The following is a 20,711-nucleotide window of genomic DNA, read 5'->3' as shown; positions in this document are numbered from 1 at the left end:
ATTAAACTACTGAACAACATTTAGAACCCTATGCAATATGCTGAATAATGAAAGTAAATAATTTGAAGCTATGAGAAGGTTTTATTCCTATCTGAAATCAAGTATTTAACCAAATCAGCCTAGATGTCAAGAGTACATTGCAGCTTCCCCAATTCAGGCCAAGTTCAAGCAATAGCTGTGCTCTAACCAGAGCCCATGAGATCAATCCTTACAATAAAATAAAATTAATTACCTATGATGAGTATTCCAGACAGAGTGTCTGTTACTGCATTACTTGCCAAAAAATATCTTCTGGATTTACCTTCCTCAATCCAGCAACATGTGCAAGAAGTGTCTGCTACAGAAAACACTCCTATTAAATCTTCAGCCTTGTCCACCACCAGGACAAGGCTGAAGTCAGCACTCAGCAGCCCTCAGATAGCCAGGACACCATCCTGAGTGTATTCAAACCACTCACCACTTCCCATTTTGTTTTATGTGACACCAGCAAAAGTTAACACAAAAAATGATGACCCAGTTCCTACGTTGTAGAAGAAATGCACCTTGCAACTCACTCATGCAATGCTCTGCAGCCAATACTTAAGTGTATTGACTCAGGCAGAAATACCTGTCAGAATACAGACATAGTTTGTAGAGCAGCATAAAACCCCCTATTTGCAATAATCCGTGGCTGTCTCTGGTAGAGCAGGGATAACCCAAGCACACGTGATGCTTCCTCTGCTTTTGCTACTGGTCTCAGTTAAAGGGGGCTCCTGACTCAGGCGGTGTTTCTGCAGAAATTGCAGAACACTTGATCTGCTTTGTGACCTTGCTCTCCCCCAGACACTCCTTGAACAGGTGTAACCTTTAAGCAGTGACAGCACCCTGTGCCCAGTACCTACACCACCAAAACCAGCCTGTGCCTTGAGCAGGGCTCCTGATTTTATCTGACATTGCCCAAGTTCCTCAGCTACAGACAACATCTCTACCTGCCCTCCTCACTACACACAACTTTGTGGATTTCTCTCACATTCTGCTATTGCCTTTTTCCTTTTCTTTATTTTTTTCCTTGGGTGGGGGTGTCTGGGAGGCATGTCTGTGAACAGGGTGGCACAATCCTTTTCCTCAAAGGCCCCAGAGACAATTTTAACTGCCAGCTCTACCAAACCAGACACTCCTGCAATACAATATGCAACAAAGAAGAAACTGGAAATATTGTAAATTCTTCCATCAACTCAACTTGAAAATCCAAAAATTTTGGAAAGCCAGATTTGGAAGATAATTTGTTCCACCTTTTTCCCCCTCTTAAGTGCTAGGAGACTTTTGTAGCAAAGAATCAGAAGAAAATCCCCCAAATACATCTCAAAAGGACAGGAGGACCTCACAGTGCAATAAGTTCACACAGACTCACAAAGAGACAGAAACAGAGTAATAATAACTCAGTACCTTCCAAACAGTTTATTACAAAGATCATGCAATTTCAAGTAATTCTACTGAAATCACCACAAAATTAATAAAGACCATTGTATCTTAGACTGTGACTAAAACAGAACTGAAGGCAGAGGAGGGTTTTCCTCTATGAAGGAAATTAAGACTGCTTTTTGTTCAAGCACTACATTTTCAAATTACAGGGAACTGGAAAAATCTGATCATACCAGAATTGCATCATAGAGCCAACTGGATCCATTATTAAAAGTTTCCTAGGTGACCAGCTCACTGACTCTAACCACAGAATTTGGTTTGAAGAAGGAGTATTTCACACCTACACATTGCTAAGAAATGCTAACAGCAAAGATCTCAAAAATCTGTACTTGACAACATGATGTAAATGACAGAATGTGGGCTGCATCAGATTCCTTCCACAGTTACTAAGTCAAAGAAAGTTTAAACTAACATACAAGTACAGTTTGGCAAGCAAAAAATAATCTAGTGTTCTTTGTGGGATATTGTTACTCTCTCTTAATGGAATACACATTATTCATGTATTTCAAGATTCACTATGGAGTCTGGTATGTTACTTGACTTTTGTGGAACAGGAGGAAGGAGAATAATGTGCCAAATCATATGGGATTTCAGCCTGAACTATACAAAATGAAGAAAGCTGAGCAGGCAAATAATAGTTTATACTGATATGAAATGGTAAAAGAGCCTGTACTGCACCACCAGACAATGAAGCAATCTAAATGGGCTGCCAGATTGGGGTTTGCAAACAGCCACAGAACAAAAGAAAGCTATTTTAAAGGTACTATTTACATGGGAAATGTTTTCCTTTTAACATGCTTACCCATGGTCTTTTTTTTTTAATTAGACTAGAAGAAGTTGAAGAGGCTTTATTTTATGTCTTTGTTGCACCACTGACTTTTAAGTGCACGTGGTACTTAAATAATTTTTAAGTGCACCAGAACTGTAATTATAGCATTTGAAGTCCCCTTAAAATTAGAGCTTCTTTCTAGATTACTTAGTCTTCACTGGGGCCTCTTTTGTTTTGGTTTGTTTGGTTTTTGTGGTGGTGTTTTTTTAAGCTGTGTCTGACCAAAGAGCAGAGAAACATGCTTTTATTCTAGATATAGTATAAATAGAGAGACAATGGAAACTGCAGTAAATGATAGTTACCTTGGCACTTTATAGAGGGTATTATTAACCAAATGAGAAAAGCAGAACCATCCTCCTCCAGCTAATAAAAATATTAGCCTAGTTCCTGTAGGTTGCTGTGATTATATTTAGATGTGACAACTTGAACAGTTTCACTGGCAGATTTCCACTAAACGTAGCATGGGAGATGTTTGTTTCTTCCAGTGGAAGTGAGTTAAGAGAATGCTTCTGACCACTAAATACTTCTGCTAATTTCTTTTCAACCTTTTCAACTTCATTCACTTTGAAAAGATCTATTCCTTGCTTACCACATTTAGGTACAACAACTTCCTGGAACACTTATCCCAGTTGTGGGTAGCCACATGGATACAGTGACTTCCACGATCTCACAGGAGTGTCAATGTGAAGCACAACATTCCCAAAGCAGCAAGTTTATCCAAGTGTCATTTCCATTTCAGGATGTGCTCAGCTATTTCAGCTGCTGCCACCCACAGTGTCCCTGGGCACAGAGCAGGTTTGGCCTCAGGGTGCCCTGTGGGTGCAGAGGTTCAGGGCTGCCCCAGAGCCCTCCCTGCACAGAGAGTGAGCCCCCAGCAGCACCCCTGTCTCCAGCTGTGCAGTGAAGACCCAGGCACAGCAGTGGAAGGATGCCTGCAATTACTCAGACCCCAGGCTGCCACTGCAGCCTGGTACTCCCCAGTGAGAGCACTACAAAATCCCCACAAGGAATTCCAGCTGCAGCCAGACACCATTCCTGCTTCACCATCCCCTCCATGAACCCCTACCTTTCATCGAGGTGTCTACCCCAAGGAGCTCTGCTGTGTGATCTTACACACAGGCTTCAGCTCTGCAGCTCAGCCCTGACTATCCACCCCACACAGGGACAAATAAAATCCTGGGAGTGTCTTCCAACAGGAACAGCATCCTCAAAGTTGAGCACAAACTTGAAGAGCACAAACTTGAAGAGCACAAACTTGAAGAGCACAAAACCCAGTTTTTCCACATGTTTTCAAGACAAGCTGAAGCTCTGCAGATAACTAGGGAATCACCAGTGGTGCCAACAGCAACTTCCCCATTTATACGGACTCATCTGCATGCTCACAATCCCAAGAACCATTAAGACAGCTTCCATGAGACCAGGAACACAGCAGGTGGTGCCCCTGCTTCCCACTGGCAGGGTGCTGAGATGCCACAGAGGATACAGGCTGGCGGCTCCCCCGCACACAGCCTGCCAGAGGCACCTTGGCACTCATCCAGGGCATTGCTGAGTTTGGCATTTATTTCCACGGGTCAGTTTGTGTAGAAAGGAAATGTAAACCCTATGCTGAAGTTCAACAGGAAGGCATGAAAAAAAAAAAATCTCCCAAGAGCTCCATGCCAGGTATGTGTTCGGTTACTAGGACGAAATTGTGTCAGACAGATTTCCGATAGTTACACCCACAAAACAGCTGCTCTGTTTTGAAAACAAGCCTGAGAGGGCACGAGTTTAGCCAAGAAAAGTATATCCAGTGACTAACAGAATTCAGTTTTACATGCAAATTAGAAACCCTCCAGCACACAAGTTGTGAAAGACAACAACACTGCACACAGAGCACATGCAGCGCGTTAGGAAATCCAGTGAAAGTTTATCAAAACAACTCACACTTCTAGTATTTTTTTGCTGCTACCTTCAGGGACCTGACTGCATCATAAATATTTATTTCCAGAAAGAAGATCAATAAACCAGAAGCTTTGCCTTCAGTGAATTGCCTGGCAAGGTCTAAGCCAGGAATTGCTGTGGCAGGACTGCTTTAAGTAGCGGTGACCTTTCTCCTTGTATCCTGGCAAAGAAGCATGCAAAGAACTACAGTCATTCCTCACACACCCACATGGTTCTTATTTATCTTGAATGAACACTCTCAGAGATTACCACATAATTTCTACCAGGGGTTGTGGGCACTGGTATAGTAGCTTCAGAGCAGCCAAAACTGAGGATATTGCTCACAGGCACACAGAAGCTGACATTTAGTCCTTGGATTCTACTACAGACTTCTCTGGAGTAGAAGTGAGCTGCAAGATCAAAGGACATCTGTTCATGGTACCACATTATGACATTAAAATCTATCTCTATCTTTAAAACTGGTGGCTTATAATGGTAAACAAATGATGTTTGGTACTTGTAATACATTTTTATCCATATTCTAGTGTCTACATGAAACAGCCTACTTTCCTGTTTGCAGACTACATCCCACCCTGAGCTGCTCAACACAGGAATGATTGCTCATTTAATTGAAAGACTGATACCCAAAGTCAGCTGCAAAATAAATCAACAGCATGCTAATAAATTAGTTGCTAGATATCATAGAAAAAGCTTGGAAACTGCAAGGATACTAGGAATACTTCTGTTGGTTTAAGGAAAAAAAACACATCCACACAAAATGGAAAAAATGTCAGGTAGTACTAAAGCATAGGCTGAACAGACACCTGGAAGAAGCACATGGATGCATCCAAGGTCATTGATAAAGCTGTGTAATTATCTTCTATGTGTCCTGAATCTCTGGTAATGTGGGACACCAACAGGATATAGTTTCCCACAAAAACAAACAAAAAAAGAAAAAGAAAAATAAGGAAGAAAAAAAACCCAAACAAACTTCAAGCAAAACACAGACTTGATTCAGCATGCCTTAACACCTCATAGAAGCATTCTTCTCTATCACTGGAGAAATGCACTAAAGCTCAACACAACTGAAAAACTGTTTCAGCATGGATTCCTCTTGTCAAAACTAAAGAGCACAAAACCCAATTTTTCCTCATGCTTTCAAGACAAGCTGAAGCTCTGCAGATAACTAGATAATCACCAGTGGTGCCAACAGCAATTTCCCCATTTATATGGACACAGACTGTATACTCAAAATCCCAAGAACCATTAAGACAGCTAAAATACCACAGAGTACTTTCAAAATCCAGGTCTTTTAGCACAACACAATCTTACACTTATCACTGACAAAGGCAATATTAGACTTTACAAAAAGGAATTTGGATTTTCCACTATGAATAGGAGTTATGGCCTGAACTTAGGATTCTGTGTCAAAATATTTGAAAATTCCCATACTCTGAAAAGATGTCAAACAGCTGGAGATGGGAAAAACTCATCCTATACAATGTAACCATGATTATACCTACAGACATATGCTTGGTTACTGTAATCCAGCAGCAAACGAAGATCTTACCTACACAATGAGAAAAACACAAACTATATGTGTGTATATATATATGCATGTACACATCCAGTGAGAGCTTATGACGTACATATGCTCAAATAAAGCAGTAAGCCAACAGAAGAGTTTCTGGTCAAATAAAACTTTTGGCATAAAGAGAGAAAAGACAGAGCCATCCGACAGCTGTTTATTTTCCCCCTAGGATTCTTTAGAAACACAACAATGTGCTGAAATAGCAAACATGGTCATCTTCTTTTCTCAGGAAATAAATGTGCATTACACTGCAGGAGGGGGAAAGATGACTGGGGCATAAAACAATACTACTTCATACTTGAGAGTCCTGAAGTTTTTTTAATCTGATCTTTATACAATGCTCAGTTCAGAACACTGCTCCATGCCTCCACTCATCCCACACTTCACTGCTTCCCCGAGAGGCAGACTGGCTTCAAAGTCCCACTAACCATAGCCATGATCACATAATAAGATTGGATTCTCTGCAGTTCAGTAGTATGGTTGGATTGGTGCTAAAAACTATCCTTGGATGAGAGACAAAGTATGCTTGAAAAGCTCATGAAAGATCAGAAAGTGGTACAAGTTAAAATAAATTATAAAATTAGAATTAAAAGATAGCAAGTTAAGAGCAGTCATGGATTGCCAAACACCTACTACATACTGATTTTCTGTACCAATACAATTCTTGTGTGAGAGAGGAGGTTTTCTAGGAATGTCTTTAAAGGCCAGAATTTGAAGAAACTGACCATACTGTACAGACCTCAGTATCTGTTTTCCTCTCTATGACAAACCTCCCTTTAATCACTGCACTTCTATGCATATAGGTCTTACTGCAAAACACAGACAGTAATACAAACATTAGTTTTGTAATTTCCAAAAACTTATGAGGTTTTTCTAAGGTACTTCTGTCTTTAAGCCATTGCAAACAGTTTACAGCCACAATTGGCATTTATGATTATTACCGGCATTTATCAGGATCACTCAATGCATGGGCTGTCTATGGATAATCCTTCCTGTGCTCTTCCACATTATCTGTAAATCTTGCTGAAGTTACTGAGCAATAGCTGCTGGTATTGAAGCTGCCAACTTTCCCAAGCCAGGGAATAGTCCCAATAAAGGCAAGAAGCTTTCAGAAGCTCTCTAGGGAAAGAAATACACAAAGCATCATTTGCCAGTTTCAAATAGCTGGTACTTTTGCAACTTCCCCAGCCACTGTACATGCTGCCTGGTACAGGGCTCTCCCTCTTCTCATGTGTTTCACAGGAACAGAGAAGCTGAGCTAGCAAAAACACATCCTTGCACTAAGCAGGAGCTGCTCTCAATTTTCTCACAGTAGAGAATGTATGTTAGATTAGCACTTGCTAACACACAGCCCCTGGACAGGACACTATTTTTTTTTCCTTTTCTTTTCTACAAACAAATTCCCTCAGGCTGTAGTTCACAGCACGCAGTGGTGTGAACATGCGCTTTCCTCTGCCATGCAGTGTGACTCAAACAGCAAGTGTACAGAGCTGCTGCTCACTGCTGTCTTTCATCACACTGTTTCTGATGTCACACCAATACAGCAGCTAAAACAGTTACAATAAAATGATCAAATATTGAACAGAGACAGTTCAAAACCAATTAAATAAAAATTTGTGACACACAAATCACAGCTCTTTCTGTGTAAGTTTATCCATACCTACACACACTTTCAAAGGTTAGCAGGAACTCCCAATATACAACTGATTTCAGGAAACATTTGAAAGCTGATTATATCTCAGCTCTTAACTTACTTTCTTTTAATTCAGAAGCATTGAATATATAGTCAACAAGAGCTCATTAAGAACTGTATGTGCACTCATCAATCACACACGTCAGCCCTGAGTGCAGCACTGGCCAGTGCTCAGGCCTGCACTCACTCTAATGCAAGATTTCCTTGTTTTGATAGTTAAACAAAGCCAAATACAAGCAGCAGTAAAATGCTTTTCCATCAGCTTCACAGGACTTGGATGAGACTCCGCATACTGAGTCAGCTATTCTGCAGTAAAGCAAAGATAAGACGTGTTCCTTAGTTCCCAAACTAAGAAAAAAATTAAAATCCACTGTTTGTAAATGACATCATTGCCATGCATGAAGGAACTCCTAGCTGCCTAACTTCCTGACAAATGGGGAACAGATCAGGTTGCAGCTGTTTATGGGTGCCCAAATAGAAATGAAACCACAAACATCTTGAGAGGCAGTGGATGGAGTCACGGCACAGGCTGTGTCTTGCCTGAACGCACGGCTTGGACAGCCACACTATAAACTGTCATCAGGGCTGTGCAGCTGAGAGCAGGACACAATTAGCATCAGCTGGCTACGTGAGAAAGTTTACTCAGCTTCTGCCTTTTTGCAGCCTTGCCCTCTCTTGTCTCTCTCATAAATATGTATCTGCAGAAGAGCATGCTCCTTCTTGGGCTGTTGTTTAACAAACCCAGCTGTTTAAACAGAAGCGGTCACACACAGCACCAGGCATGGCTGAAGTCAATCTTTTGACAGTTAATCAATCCATCAATGAAACTCAGCAGTTAAGATTTGCAATAATAGTTTCTCCTTCAACTAGTCTTTTAAAAACAGAAAACAGAGGAATTGAGCTGGAAGTGGGGCCATCCTGAAGACCCACAGCTGTCCTTCACCGTCCTTCATGCCTGCACTGCGGTTCATGTTGTGAGCAGATGCTACCACCCAGATCAGTCAGTTCGTCTGAAAAAGCTGCCCTACAGCTCCACATCTGGCCCTGTGTCCGAACACTGGACATGTAAAATTCTTCACACACAAGTGACACTACCCCAGAAATAAATTTTAAAAAATCCCACACTTTTCAAAGTTCCCTTTTCTGTGTGAACGAGAAATTCAAACTCCACACTTGTGCCCTGTCCTGTACAATTCAGTCCTTCAAATCATGAAATAAAAATTCTGTGCTTGTGACACGATACACCATGACATGGCATGTATGATGTATATATCAAGGTGTTTTTAACATCATACATTTCACCCAGCAGCTTCAGGTATTAAAGTTATGGGCCTGGTTCTGATCCAACACAATGGCTTTACAGTAAAGTAAGGCATAATTAAGTAAAATGCTTACAAAGACACTGTCTTAAAGTTTTATGTAAATTACAAAATTAATCTATTTTTAAATTACAAAGAAGAAAAAATTAAAAGAGCAATGCTATCAGATGTTGATTAGTTTCTCCACAGCTGATTTCAGCAAGGATGGGCTCATTCAGCACATTAACACAGAACCACAGGTATAGCATTCATTCTTAGAGGAGTGGCACTTAAGTAACAAGTCTATTTTTGTTAAGCATTTTTTTTATCTTTGTTTCCTTACAGCATGTTTCCATTAATTAAAAACACTGCAGCTTTAAAACATACTTGCTCTTTCCTAACAAAAATAGATATTTGGAATAAAACTGCAACTTTATGTATTTAGTCTCCTTATCACCAGTATAATCTATATTTTTAAAATCAAATTCACCTTAAAGAAAGAATTGAGAAGCAGTTCTATTAATCCTAAAGCTACTTGTAGTGTCAGGCTGTGCTTGCAAGCATGTATTCCTTGAGAGTTAAGTGTCATTTATTCTCTAGAACTACATTACCACATATGAGACACAAACCTGCTGCTAGTCTGGTCAAGCTGTATTTTGTGCTGGAGAGAACGCTGCTACTGTTTAAATTAAGAGGGATCAAAAATATTCTTCCCCTTCCAACCTGTTTGCAACTGGTCCCTCAAAAACTATAAAAAATTAACATTATAAATGAAAACAAAAATGCCCTTACTGCAATCATGCTTACTCCCCATGACAAGGGAATTCAATTAAACAGCATGTCAATTAATTTGTAATTCAGACTGGCAGCTCTACACAAATGGAAAGATACTGCTTTTGATTACACAGTGCAATAGTGCTAATTCAACAGACAAACTAAACACTTCCCCATGAAAAGACAAAGTCACTTATGCTTAAGTAAGCAGCAGTGAAGGAAAAAGCTAAAAACTTGCCCATAAATGATAACTCCCCAGAATATGCCACCAACCTAAAGAAAACCCTGAGAAATAACGTTAGTTTAGATCCTTGACAGAAATACATTTCACACAAACCACCCCTGGCTCAGATAAATATAGCGGTCATTCCCCTTGCCCCTTCAGTGCAATTTGCAGCATCCAGTGCTGATGATAAAGGTCACAACTGCTTTACTTCTCCTTGCTTTAACTGAAAATGCATTTTACAATCAAAGTTGCAGCAACCCCACTGTATATCAGAGCAAAGCAATGACACATCCAACCCTGTGGCGTACTTCCACAGCTTAATTATTACCTTCACCTATGAAAAGAAAGAAATAAATCTATGGAGGTTTTTTTGTTTGTTTTTAGCCAAAGAGACTGGCATTGTGCAGCCTCTAACCCAAGTGCTACAGAGAATTCAGACTACAAACCTTGGGTATCTTCAAGGATGAGTATTTTTCAGGAAAAAATACATGATGAAAGCACAATTTTACTGCTCCACACTTCTAACGCAATGTTTAAAAATGCTAATTTTAACTAACTTCCAAACACTCACACCTCCCACTACACACTGTTTCATTTGTCATTCACAATTTATTTCAAAGCTGGAAGCTAAAGATATCTCCATGAGTAGGTAATTCCCATCTAAGTGGTGCACACTGATGGAACCTGCCTGATGTGCCCCAGACACAGGTAACCCAAGCACTGCCTACGGCACAGTCAGTCCTGCCTTCATCACCCTCTGCTTTTCCCCTTCTTCTCTAAGGAGCAGCTTTTTCATACAGTCCTCACAAAAAAGGTACAAAACTCCCAAGAGATCTGGAGGATGTTTTGCCACAACACGGCTTTATGTAGCAGTTTTAGGTACTGTGGTGACAAGGGGTGACACAAGTAGCACCAGTAAAGAGGCGAGAGACAGAAAAGTGTGCAGAGAGGCAGGCACAGAGAACTGTGCTTATGGCCTCTCCTTCCCCAAGCATACAGAGTCTGTCAGTACTTCTAATAAGTACATCAGGATGGTTCAATGACTAAATTTTCTTGTTTGGGCACCACAGGTGACCCAGAGGAAAGGCCTATCGATCGCTGTCACTCAGAGCACTCGGGCTGAGCCCAAATTAACAGAAATGGCAGCAGTACGAGCTCTATCTCAAAAAGCAGTATATGCTGTATCTCAAAGCCAGTCCAGCAGAGTTAGACCAGCCAGCAGTTACTGCCTGAATCATTTGTGACCAGCACTTGAGGGACACTGGGGTGGAGGAGAGCCCAGCGGCTCAGTGCTCCACAGCCAGCTGAGCCGCCACACCTCCCAGCCCAGCTGCTCTGGGAAGCCACCCACGCTGCTGGAACCCCCCAGGCCACCCCTCCTGCTTTGGGAGGGCACACAGACAGCCACAAACCATGGGGCCCACGTCAAGCCCGGCCACCATCACAACCTGGGCCCCGAGGCCTCAGCACGGGGCCGAGCCGCCACAGCCGCCCTGGGGAACTGACTCACAGGCTGCAAAGGCATTTTCCTGCAAACAGCTGATTGATAAAACATCCTAGGTGAGAACATCATTTTACATCTGCTGCCAAGAAAGTGTCTGCCTCTCACACAATCACAAATGTCGTTTCCACTGACTTTCTGCGTGTCACAATAAGCAATCTGCAAGCAGCAAGCGTGCTGCAATGAAAATATTTCAGCACTGATGTTTTAACACAGAAACTTTTGCATCTCCAGCACACAGGAGCCAGTGTTTCAGAGCTCAACAGTGCTCTTCTCTGTGACTGCCTGAAACATAACCCTGCGGCCAAGGAAGGAGCAGAGGGATTTCTGCAAACACGCTTTGCCACAGGGCTGCACTGATTGCTCCCTGTAAGCGGTGCTGTGCAACAGGCAGTTCTCCCAAAATCACTTTTCCAAGCCTTTCTGAGGAAGGTCTGATTAAGAAATAAAGATGCAGCTTGGCAGCTGGTTCCAGACAGCCTTGTTAGAGCTTTTGTTGCAAGTAAGCAACACTAATGGGCTGCAGTAAAAACTGACAGGTAAATTGCGCCTTCACCGGCTGTTCTACACTGAATTGTACAAAGTATCAATAGACTAGAAATTGAAAGACAGATTTCTAGAAATAGAGGCACCATAAGGTCTGTTTACTGTATTACTTCTTCAAGTAATACAGCATAGACTTAGGGAAAACATTTAAGGGTTAAAACTGGAATAAAACCAAGTAACACAGCAGGCAGTGTCTGAGGTCAAGAAACTGCTCTCAGAGTGGTTTCAGTTCAGCAGAGATTGCTACAACTCAGGCTGCTCGTGTCTAAATTAAAAAGAATTAAGATCTTCCTGCACGAACACCTTATATAAACCTACCAGGGCTTCCCTGTACTGTAACTTGTGTAGAATAATTTTTATTATTGATACAGACAAAGCAGACTATTTTTGGGCTGCTGAATCATACATTGCTGTCTGGAACAGGGACTCTACTTTGCACACATTTGAAAAGCAGAAGGATTAAAGAAGAATCCTTACCATGCCAGCTATTAGTTTACACCAGCCTGAGAGCCCACATTTCAAGTGCAGTTAAAACAAAACATCATTTGAACAGATATGTTTGCTGGAATAACCGTTTGCCATAACTAATTTCCAAAGAAGTTCAACTTACAATCTCACTGCCCTGAAAACAGGGATAGGAGCTCAACTTTTTGCTCAAACCTGTCCCCGGGGGGTGCATTCCAAGGGGCAGCAAAGGCTGAAGGGCAATGCTCACACCCCCCAACCACACCATAGCCTTCAGAGAAATACTCTGAATGACCAAAAGTAGCCAAGCATTACAAAAACTGCAAGTTGGAACTTCATTGAGTTGTCTGGAATTCTTCAACAGTTTTGGGTTTTTTAAATTATTTTAACTTTTTATACTACTTATCAACTAAAGCAGTAGTTTTAATATCAAAGTTAAAACCTGCTGACAAAACTTGCTGCTCAAATAAAGAAGCCTCCTTGTTCACCCCAGAAGAAATTAGGCTAGATATTAAAAATAACTTGATAACTCTTGAGAAAACAAGCCAAGAAATGAAACTATTTTGGATTTCATGTGATAATAATGTAGTGGGATGAAATACCTTTGTATGCCTAGAATAGAAATCAGAAGTACAGACTCTAAACAGTATTAGAGCAAAAAAGAGGATTTGGCATTTTGTTGGACATACATATGTTCAGACACCTCTATCTGAGGGAATTTCCTGTATACATTATTTCACATGCTGAAGATAAAACTTCTTTCTACATCCCGGCTCCTTGAAGCAAACACCACAACACCAGTGAAAGGAAGGGAAGGCTCTGCAGGACGAGAAGGGGCACTGGAGCCTCCGGCTGACTTTTGCACGAAGTAGGAAACCTCATCAGCGCTTGCTGAAGTTCAGAGAAGCAGTGACTGATGCTATTGCTTTTCCGAGCACTGGAAAAATATGTTCATCAACACCTTGTCTCGTGGAGACGAGAGAAAAAGGGCGGGGGAGCTGGCAGTGAGAAAGTTTAGGAGCCTCAATTCCCCTTAAGGAATCCTTTTTGTTGTTTTTTTTTTTTCTTTTTCCCTTAAGTGGAATTAGGCATCTATGAACTCCTGGGCGGGTTAAGACACTTTCAGACGAGCGCTTCGTCTCGACAACAACCTGGGGAGCGCTGCCCCGGCGGCCCGTTCCCCCAGCGCCGAGCCGCTCCGTGTTACCGTGCGGGGCAGGGACGGGCCGGTGGGAAATAGATAAATAAATACAAAAATAACCCGGCCAAGCGGCGGGTCCCAGCGTTCCCTTCCTGGCGGATGTTGCCGAGCCGCACGGCACAAAGCGGCCGATGCCGCCCGGTCAGCAGCGCATCCCCGCCGCCCGCGCACACCTCCCGCGGGCACAGCCACCGCATCCCAACCCGGTCACCGCACCGCACCGCACCCCGGCCCCCGCACCACATCCCATCCCAACCCAACCCCCGCACCCCATCCCGGCCCCCGCACCGCGCTCACCTGCGGGGCCGGGGCGCCGCTCCGCCGCCGCGGGCAGCGCCAGGACCAGCAGCGCCAGCAGCAGGAGCCGCGGCCACCGAGCGCCGCTCCTCGCCATCTTCACCCTCCGCACCCGCCGGCCTGGCCGCGCCAGCAGCCCCCGGCAGCGGGGGAAAGGGGCGGGCGTGGAAAAGGAGCGGGGAGAAGGCGCCTGGGGACGGCGGCGGGCAGACACCGCTCCTCCTCCTCTCCGCGGCGGGCGGCAGCCACGGGCGCTCCCCCCGCGCCGGGCTTTATACGGCGGTGGGAGGGCCGGGGCACCGGCGGCGCTACAGGAGCCGCTGTCGGCGCACGGGGCCGCCGCCGCCGCCGCCGCCGGGGAGGGGCGAGCGGCCAAGCCCCGCCTCGGCCCCGCCGCCGCCGCCGCGGGCGCTGCACGGGCGCGGCCCCGGGGATGGGAGCGGGGCTTGGCCGTGGCAGGTCGGTGCTGTTTGCTGTGCCAGCAGCTACACTCGCCTGCCCCGCCGGACACTTGCTCATTGCTTTCACTGGCCATTATGTGTCGATAAACGCATTCCCCAACGTGTGATTTTGTTGGGAGAGTGTGAGTACCTGAAGCCGCTAAGCCGTGAGCCCATAGAACGACGCGACCCTTCCGCCGGGTGTGCCCTGATGGCATCGGGAGCGCGCTGCCCATCGCTCTGCTTGCGAAGGACACGTCCGTCAAAACCTCCATCACCTCAGCATTCAGCTGACTTGGTTCGTTTGTCTAATCAAAACACACAAGACTACTACATTTTTACCATTAAATAATAGCCAAAAAAATCACCGCAGGCAAGCTCGGTTATGATAAAGTGTACTGGCCCACCTAAACTCTTTTTCTCATTATGATACAAAGCATATTCAAATAAATACCATAAATGTTTGAAAGTGACATAAAAAAGCATATTCAATACCATAAATGTTAATAAGTGACATACAAAGCATATTCAATACCATAAATGTTTAAAAGTGGCATAAAATTTTAAAAGCAGATGTCAGCCTATTGGAATCAGTGTAGATTTACACCTTGGAAATACTATTTGAAGACCAAAGGCATTATCCAAAACAAAAATTAGTGGTGAAAGTAAGATTCATGTATTTGAGTTCCACGTATATAACTATCGAATAGACACTTCATTTTTTATCCTAAATGTCTCTATGGGCTTAACAGATGTTCTTTTTTGGACCTATAGAGAACAGAAAAAAAGGGGAAAAGAAAAGGAAAACTTGACCTGAGCTACTATGGCTCTAAGTCTGTGCTGTTATTTGGAACCCAGGGCAGAAACCAGAACCTGCATTATTCTCCTAGATGCCTTTATGGTTAATTGGAAGAGTTCATTCTTTCTGTATCAGACTGCACAGACAGCAGAGATGGAGAGCAAACCAAATAAAAGGACTGGGTCCTTGGTGTGAAGGAGCTTCTGCAAGGTAGAGGCTCATAAAAGCAGCAGCTGGGAACTAAAAATATAGTTATGCAATTGATGGAGGAACAAAAACGATCCTCCAGTTCTTGGGAAATTACTCATTATGTACTTTTTCCTCCCACCTCTTCCAGGCTCACCAGAGAACAAATATGTTGTGAATGCAGACAGTATGACCACATTACTGCACACATCCATGAACAGCCTCTGCTCACTCCTCCAAGAAGCAGCACCACTGCTGCTGATCACCTCACCACATTAGCTGAAAGTGAGCAATGCCATGACTGGGATGATCCTGCAAGTACATCCATCTTCAGGTTTGGTTTTTCAATAAACAAGTTCAAGAAATTTGGCTAATGGAAAATGAAGATGGAAAAAATAGTTAATCTATCACAGCTGTAGTTTTAAGGTAGAAAACAGTTTAAACAAGCATTTCAAGAGGTCCTCAACAGATCAAATCTCACCTCAGATCCAGTACAACTTCATGGTGTCACTTGTACTGAGAGATAGAAAGTGTAATTGCAAAGCTGAAAAAAAACCCTCATAGAGAATAAATCACTAAAGACATGTAGAACACACTTAGTACCATCAACCCTGAAAGAAATCACAGATTTATTCAATAAAGTCTGAGAGGAAAAAACAGGACCATTGGGTATAATTTCAGAATACCATGGAGATGATGTCATGGCTCCCAGGGATGGAATGGAAATCAGACAAAGCTTCAGCCCCTAGAATTGAGAGTAAAATCAGTGGCTGATGGTCACGTACATACCCAGTGCTTTGAGAGATCACAGCCATAAGCAGCTGCTTTTTCCAGAGAAAATACACAGGTCCTGAAACAGGACTGTTAGGTGGAAGCCAATGGGCATGAAGAGGAGAGAGCATCCAAGAGGAATCCTAAGAGGCATTTTGTTATCAAAATGTGCAAGTAAACAGTAGCAGGGAAGAATGAAAAGAATTGGTGAAAGAACTCTGTAAATATGCAACAGTGAAAGGAAAGGAAATAGCTGGCAAAGACAGATTTCTAAAGTAGGAGGGAAATGGGTTGAGGGGACTGTGATATAAACACAGCTCATACCTGTAAGTGCAAGCCCAGACCTGGACTAGAAACTTATGCATTTTCTTGTTATTTTCCATGGTCTCTTGAAGGCTAGTTTCAATTTTGGACTCTTCTTAGAAAATGCCAGCTTTGTCCCCAGAGAGAAAACAGAGCTGAAAGCTACCCAAAATACTGCTTTCAAAGTGACAGATGTGGTCAAGACTTCTCCTACCCCCAGAGGCTTCACTCGGACATTGGCTGATGGAAAGGAAAATGCTTGTGAAACTCCAGAACTGAGCTGCACCAGCTGTGCAGTGCCCAGGGGCTCTCTCTTGCCCTGCTCTCACAGACTCTTGGGTTGGAAACGCTGCTTTTGTGCACAAATACCAACTTCAAGGCCTGAACTGGCAGCTGGTGGTTAGCAGGGTCTTCAGCTCTCCTGATGCTTTTGCAGGCTGCCTCAGGACTGTATTGCTGGCATAGCATCTGCAACACTTAAAGCATTTCAATATTAGAGCTCCTAAGCTGAAACTTACCCTCAAACCAAAACAATTTTAAAGAAAAACCTAGGCAGTATTGAGTGAAATGTACAAGTATGCCCGATAAGCTACAGAGGTTAACTCCTGAAGCAATTCCTATGGATGTTCCAAGAAACAGGCTCACATTCTTGCTATTCTCACTATTTGTTCCTTTGATTTTTTACTTTATTAAGCCTTTTCCCCTTTCCTCTGCAACAAGGCAATTTCTTCATAAGAAATGAATACATTTTGTTAAGTAGGCATGGAGGACAGCAGAGAGTTTTAGTTGTGAGGCCTAGAACGTGGGAGCCCAAGGATTTTTTTTTGTCCTACAACTACAGTAGTAGTGAGGAAAACAAGAATGAGAGCAACTGCAAGCAGTCCTCACTTCCAAAATTAACTGTGTAAAGTGATTTTCTAACCTCATAATCAGTTACCAAATTTATTTATTTTTCAGATCCTGTGCATTTTCAACAGCTCAGCAATAATATCTGAAATTAAGCTGGCAAGTATTTGGGAAAAATTCTACAGGACCTCTGCAGAAGACAACAGCTTCCTGAATTGTTTCTAACCCTAATTCCTTTGGTAGCTCTTCCTCGATATTTAGAGAGTTCTTTTACAGTCCCAGTAACTCCCTGTCTGTATTTGCCCATCCATACCTCCTTTTCCCTGTCTCCTAATTGTCTGTAGGAAATTATCGTAAGGTTAGAAACCCATTTTACCCAAACCACCACCAATTTTATATTTCAAAATGCACGAAGCCAGTGCCACGTGGAATGGAAACAAAGACAGTTCACTGCAGTACCAGCCCACCACTGCAGCCTAAGGGAGGCAGGTCCTGTTGCAGAAAGCCTTCTAAACCACAGGATCTTCTTATGAGACCTTTTCCACATCCTCTAATTACTCTTCATCTCACTGTCCTTACAACAAAAACCAGTGTGTGCAGCTGCAGTGCTTTTCCTCTCCTTGAATTTACCTCACCTTGCATCTAGGCCTCAAAACCATTCTTTTATTCTGGAGCCCCACTAGATTACCTTTTCCACAAATGGTAAAACAGAGAAGCATTGGTCACATGAACTTCCTTCCCGAATCTTCTAACACTAATAAAATTATTCATTATACATGATTTACAACAAAAGAAAAATAACATTGATGAGTGGAAAGCCACAGACAGACGAGATTTCCAACAATTCTGCAGCAGCAGCATTCCAAGAATAAAATAAAATCACTGTGCAAGGATCCCAAGTCCCTAACCTCAATAAAGATCATAGTTTTCTGACAGATTAAATAAAGTTTTGTCTGGCCAAAATCAGATATTCCCCATGTATTTTGAATAGCAGCAGTCATTAGTTATTTGCTATAAAGAACAAATTGATTCATCTCCTATTCCAGATTTTCCTCTCAAATGTCTTTCTTGTTGCATAAATTTTGTCCTCTCTGTGTGTTACAGTACTAATTCCATAGCAGTGATTTCACTGCCTGGGTCAAGTGGATATGATCTATAAAATTAAATAAAAGGTTTTGACTTCTTGCTTATATCATGGATCTAATTTATTAATCAAAGTAGTTATATGAGTTCATTTTTAAAACTAGATTTGTAAAAGACCTTTGAGATAGTAAGTCATACCAATTTTTCCAGTTAAATTATTTACCTAGTGTAATTTCTAAAAAGAAAATACTAGTTTTGAATTATAAATTCAACACATATCAGTATTTTACATGAGTTGGGAGTAGCTGAAGATAGATGCTTGCTATTATAGAATAATACTAATAGGAATTGACATTCCAAATTAATTTAAAAAAATAAAAACCCTTTGTCAGTCATAGGAAAAAATTTCTTCAGATATATTTAGTTTAGGTGCCTGAAGTTGTTTAAATTTGACCACAAGCCAATGAAACACTAGCATTAAATTATAATTAATTTTTCTTCTTTTTCAAAACATCAATAGGGACGCAAAAGTCCATCTGGCAATAACGTGGCATTAAACTGTGCATCACACTGATTTAGTGTGTGTGTGCAAGCCTGTAATAAGCCTCTTAAGAATTTCAACCCTAATAAGAACTCTTCCACAGACAAATTATTTCCAAAGAATCAGGCTAAATGGCACTGAAATTCTAGTCTTGCTCTCTGAAAATAGTTTCTCTTTGGTTGCCTCCCTTTAATTTAACCTCAATTTCAACCAGAATATTTCTCTGAGGTGCTGCCCCAGTGGTGTGATTATGGGTGTGATCCAGCCATGGCCAAGAGCTGCCAAGTGCTCCTCAGGGATGCTGAGCCCCCGCTGATTTCCAGGGATGCTCAGCACCTTTCACTGTGGAGCACTGGGGGAACCTCTTGGGTTGGAGTCAGGGTTTCTTTCCCAAACCACCCAATCAGAAACTACTTCATTTCATTCACTTGTTTATAATTTTAGCTATAAACAGCCCAAATGAGCAAAAGATTAATAGGACTAGCGAGCATTTCCAGGGTATAATTGGCTGTCATCCCATAATTACTCAAAGAGATTGAACGAGTGGCTTTGAAATTACAAGGAGAGTTGCATTCTTTTACTGAGATGGGAGCAGCAAAACATGAATACCCATGAAAACCCTGCTTAGTTTTTGTCTGTGGTTCATCCTTTAGCATTTAGGACATGGTTGCTCCAGCCTCAAGGGCCTATCCTGTGGTACAGAAGTCAGTGAGCACCATAAGAGTGTAATCCTGCTGATCTGGCCTTAAACCAGATGCATTAGTCCTCTGGTACTGCTTCGAGTGGACACAAAGGTCTGATCCTCATTTTTCACTTCCATTGCATTCATTTTTATGTGATTTATATAAGCAAAGAAACTGAGAATTAAATCCTGCAGAGTAATCCCTGCTGATCATGGTTGATCTTGTAAAGATTTCTTTCCCATCACCCAATAAACTATAAAATGCTTCCCACAGCCTCAAATGAGAGGTGTTGAAATGCACAATTCATCAACATGACGAAAGTGTAGCTTTTGTTATAGTTTGGGGATGCAGAAAAGAATATAATAGAAAAGGAAGCAACGTTCAAGAAAACTGGCAAAAAGAAAAATAATTTTAAACATTCGCTGTGTGGGATTAATGGAAACTTGTAGAAAAAATGCCTTTAAGAAATTTTCTGGAGCTGGGAAGTGATTGGAGTTTGTGTCTGTCAAAACCCCATCACTGTAGAAGTGTTCCTGAAGTGAGCCTGTGGTGTTGAGCAGGCTGAGGGGTGTCACACATGTGTGATCCGTAGGGGAGGGGAGCTCACAATGGGTTTTACAATAGTTCCCCTAAAACTGGCTATTTTTGTGATTTCAGAAGACCAGAGGAGAGTTCTATAGTAGCAGTTTGGGAAAACCACTGGAGCAGAGAACCATGTCCCACAAGTATTCCCCTATGGGAAGACATCAGATTTCATACCCTCTGTTACTGAAATGGTTTTGGTCAAAATTTCTTTTCCTTCTTCCCCTGCTCTGGGAGTTTTATGTCTGTTCTGTCTATCCACAATGACCTCATTCTCTCCAGCTGACTTGTTTGAGGTAAATAGAAACTGCTGTCCTAATTTTGACAGGTAGCTTTTTTTAGTAATTTAGTTTGATTTATAACAAAACTGCTATTAAATTAGTCTTATTCCTACTTCCTGTATGATGCAAATGAGGAATCCCAGATGGCCCAAAAACAACTTCTGGCAGCATTTCTGGAGCACTAGGTTCAAGAGAGAAAAGAAAGGAGATGGTCTGGCCATTATTTGGCTGCTGCAAAGTCCCTTTCCACAGAGCCCTTCAGCTCCCACTTTTCAGCAGGCAGTGTGTGAAAGAGCAGCCTCAGGAAAGGTGAAGGAAAGCTAAGAGCCACAGATTTTTCTTAATTTAGTGGCTGGTCAAAATATTATATGGCTTTTCAATACCTAACTATTTT

At 42.3% G+C, this 20,711-nt stretch overlaps 1 protein-coding gene across 2 annotated transcripts in view; it reads right to left on the bottom strand.

Annotated features, from left to right (window-relative positions):
• Positions 1-14,150, bottom strand: part of PLOD2 (procollagen-lysine,2-oxoglutarate 5-dioxygenase 2) — a 48,529-nt gene extending 34,379 nt beyond the window's left edge. For both annotated transcript variants that reach the window (XM_030954135.1, XM_030954137.1), the window contains exon 1: positions 13,803-14,150. In XM_030954135.1, coding sequence (XP_030809995.1) covers positions 13,803-13,899 — 97 coding nt within the window. In that variant the 5' untranslated portion in view covers positions 13,900-14,150. The remainder of the gene's footprint in view (positions 1-13,802) is intronic.
• Between the last annotated feature and the right edge of the window lie 6,561 nt (positions 14,151-20,711).

This window comes from Camarhynchus parvulus, chromosome 9 (genome assembly GCF_901933205.1).
Source record: "Camarhynchus parvulus chromosome 9, STF_HiC, whole genome shotgun sequence".
Lineage (NCBI taxonomy): Eukaryota > Metazoa > Chordata > Aves > Passeriformes > Thraupidae > Camarhynchus > Camarhynchus parvulus.
This window is presented reverse-complemented; position numbering and strand designations above follow the sequence as displayed.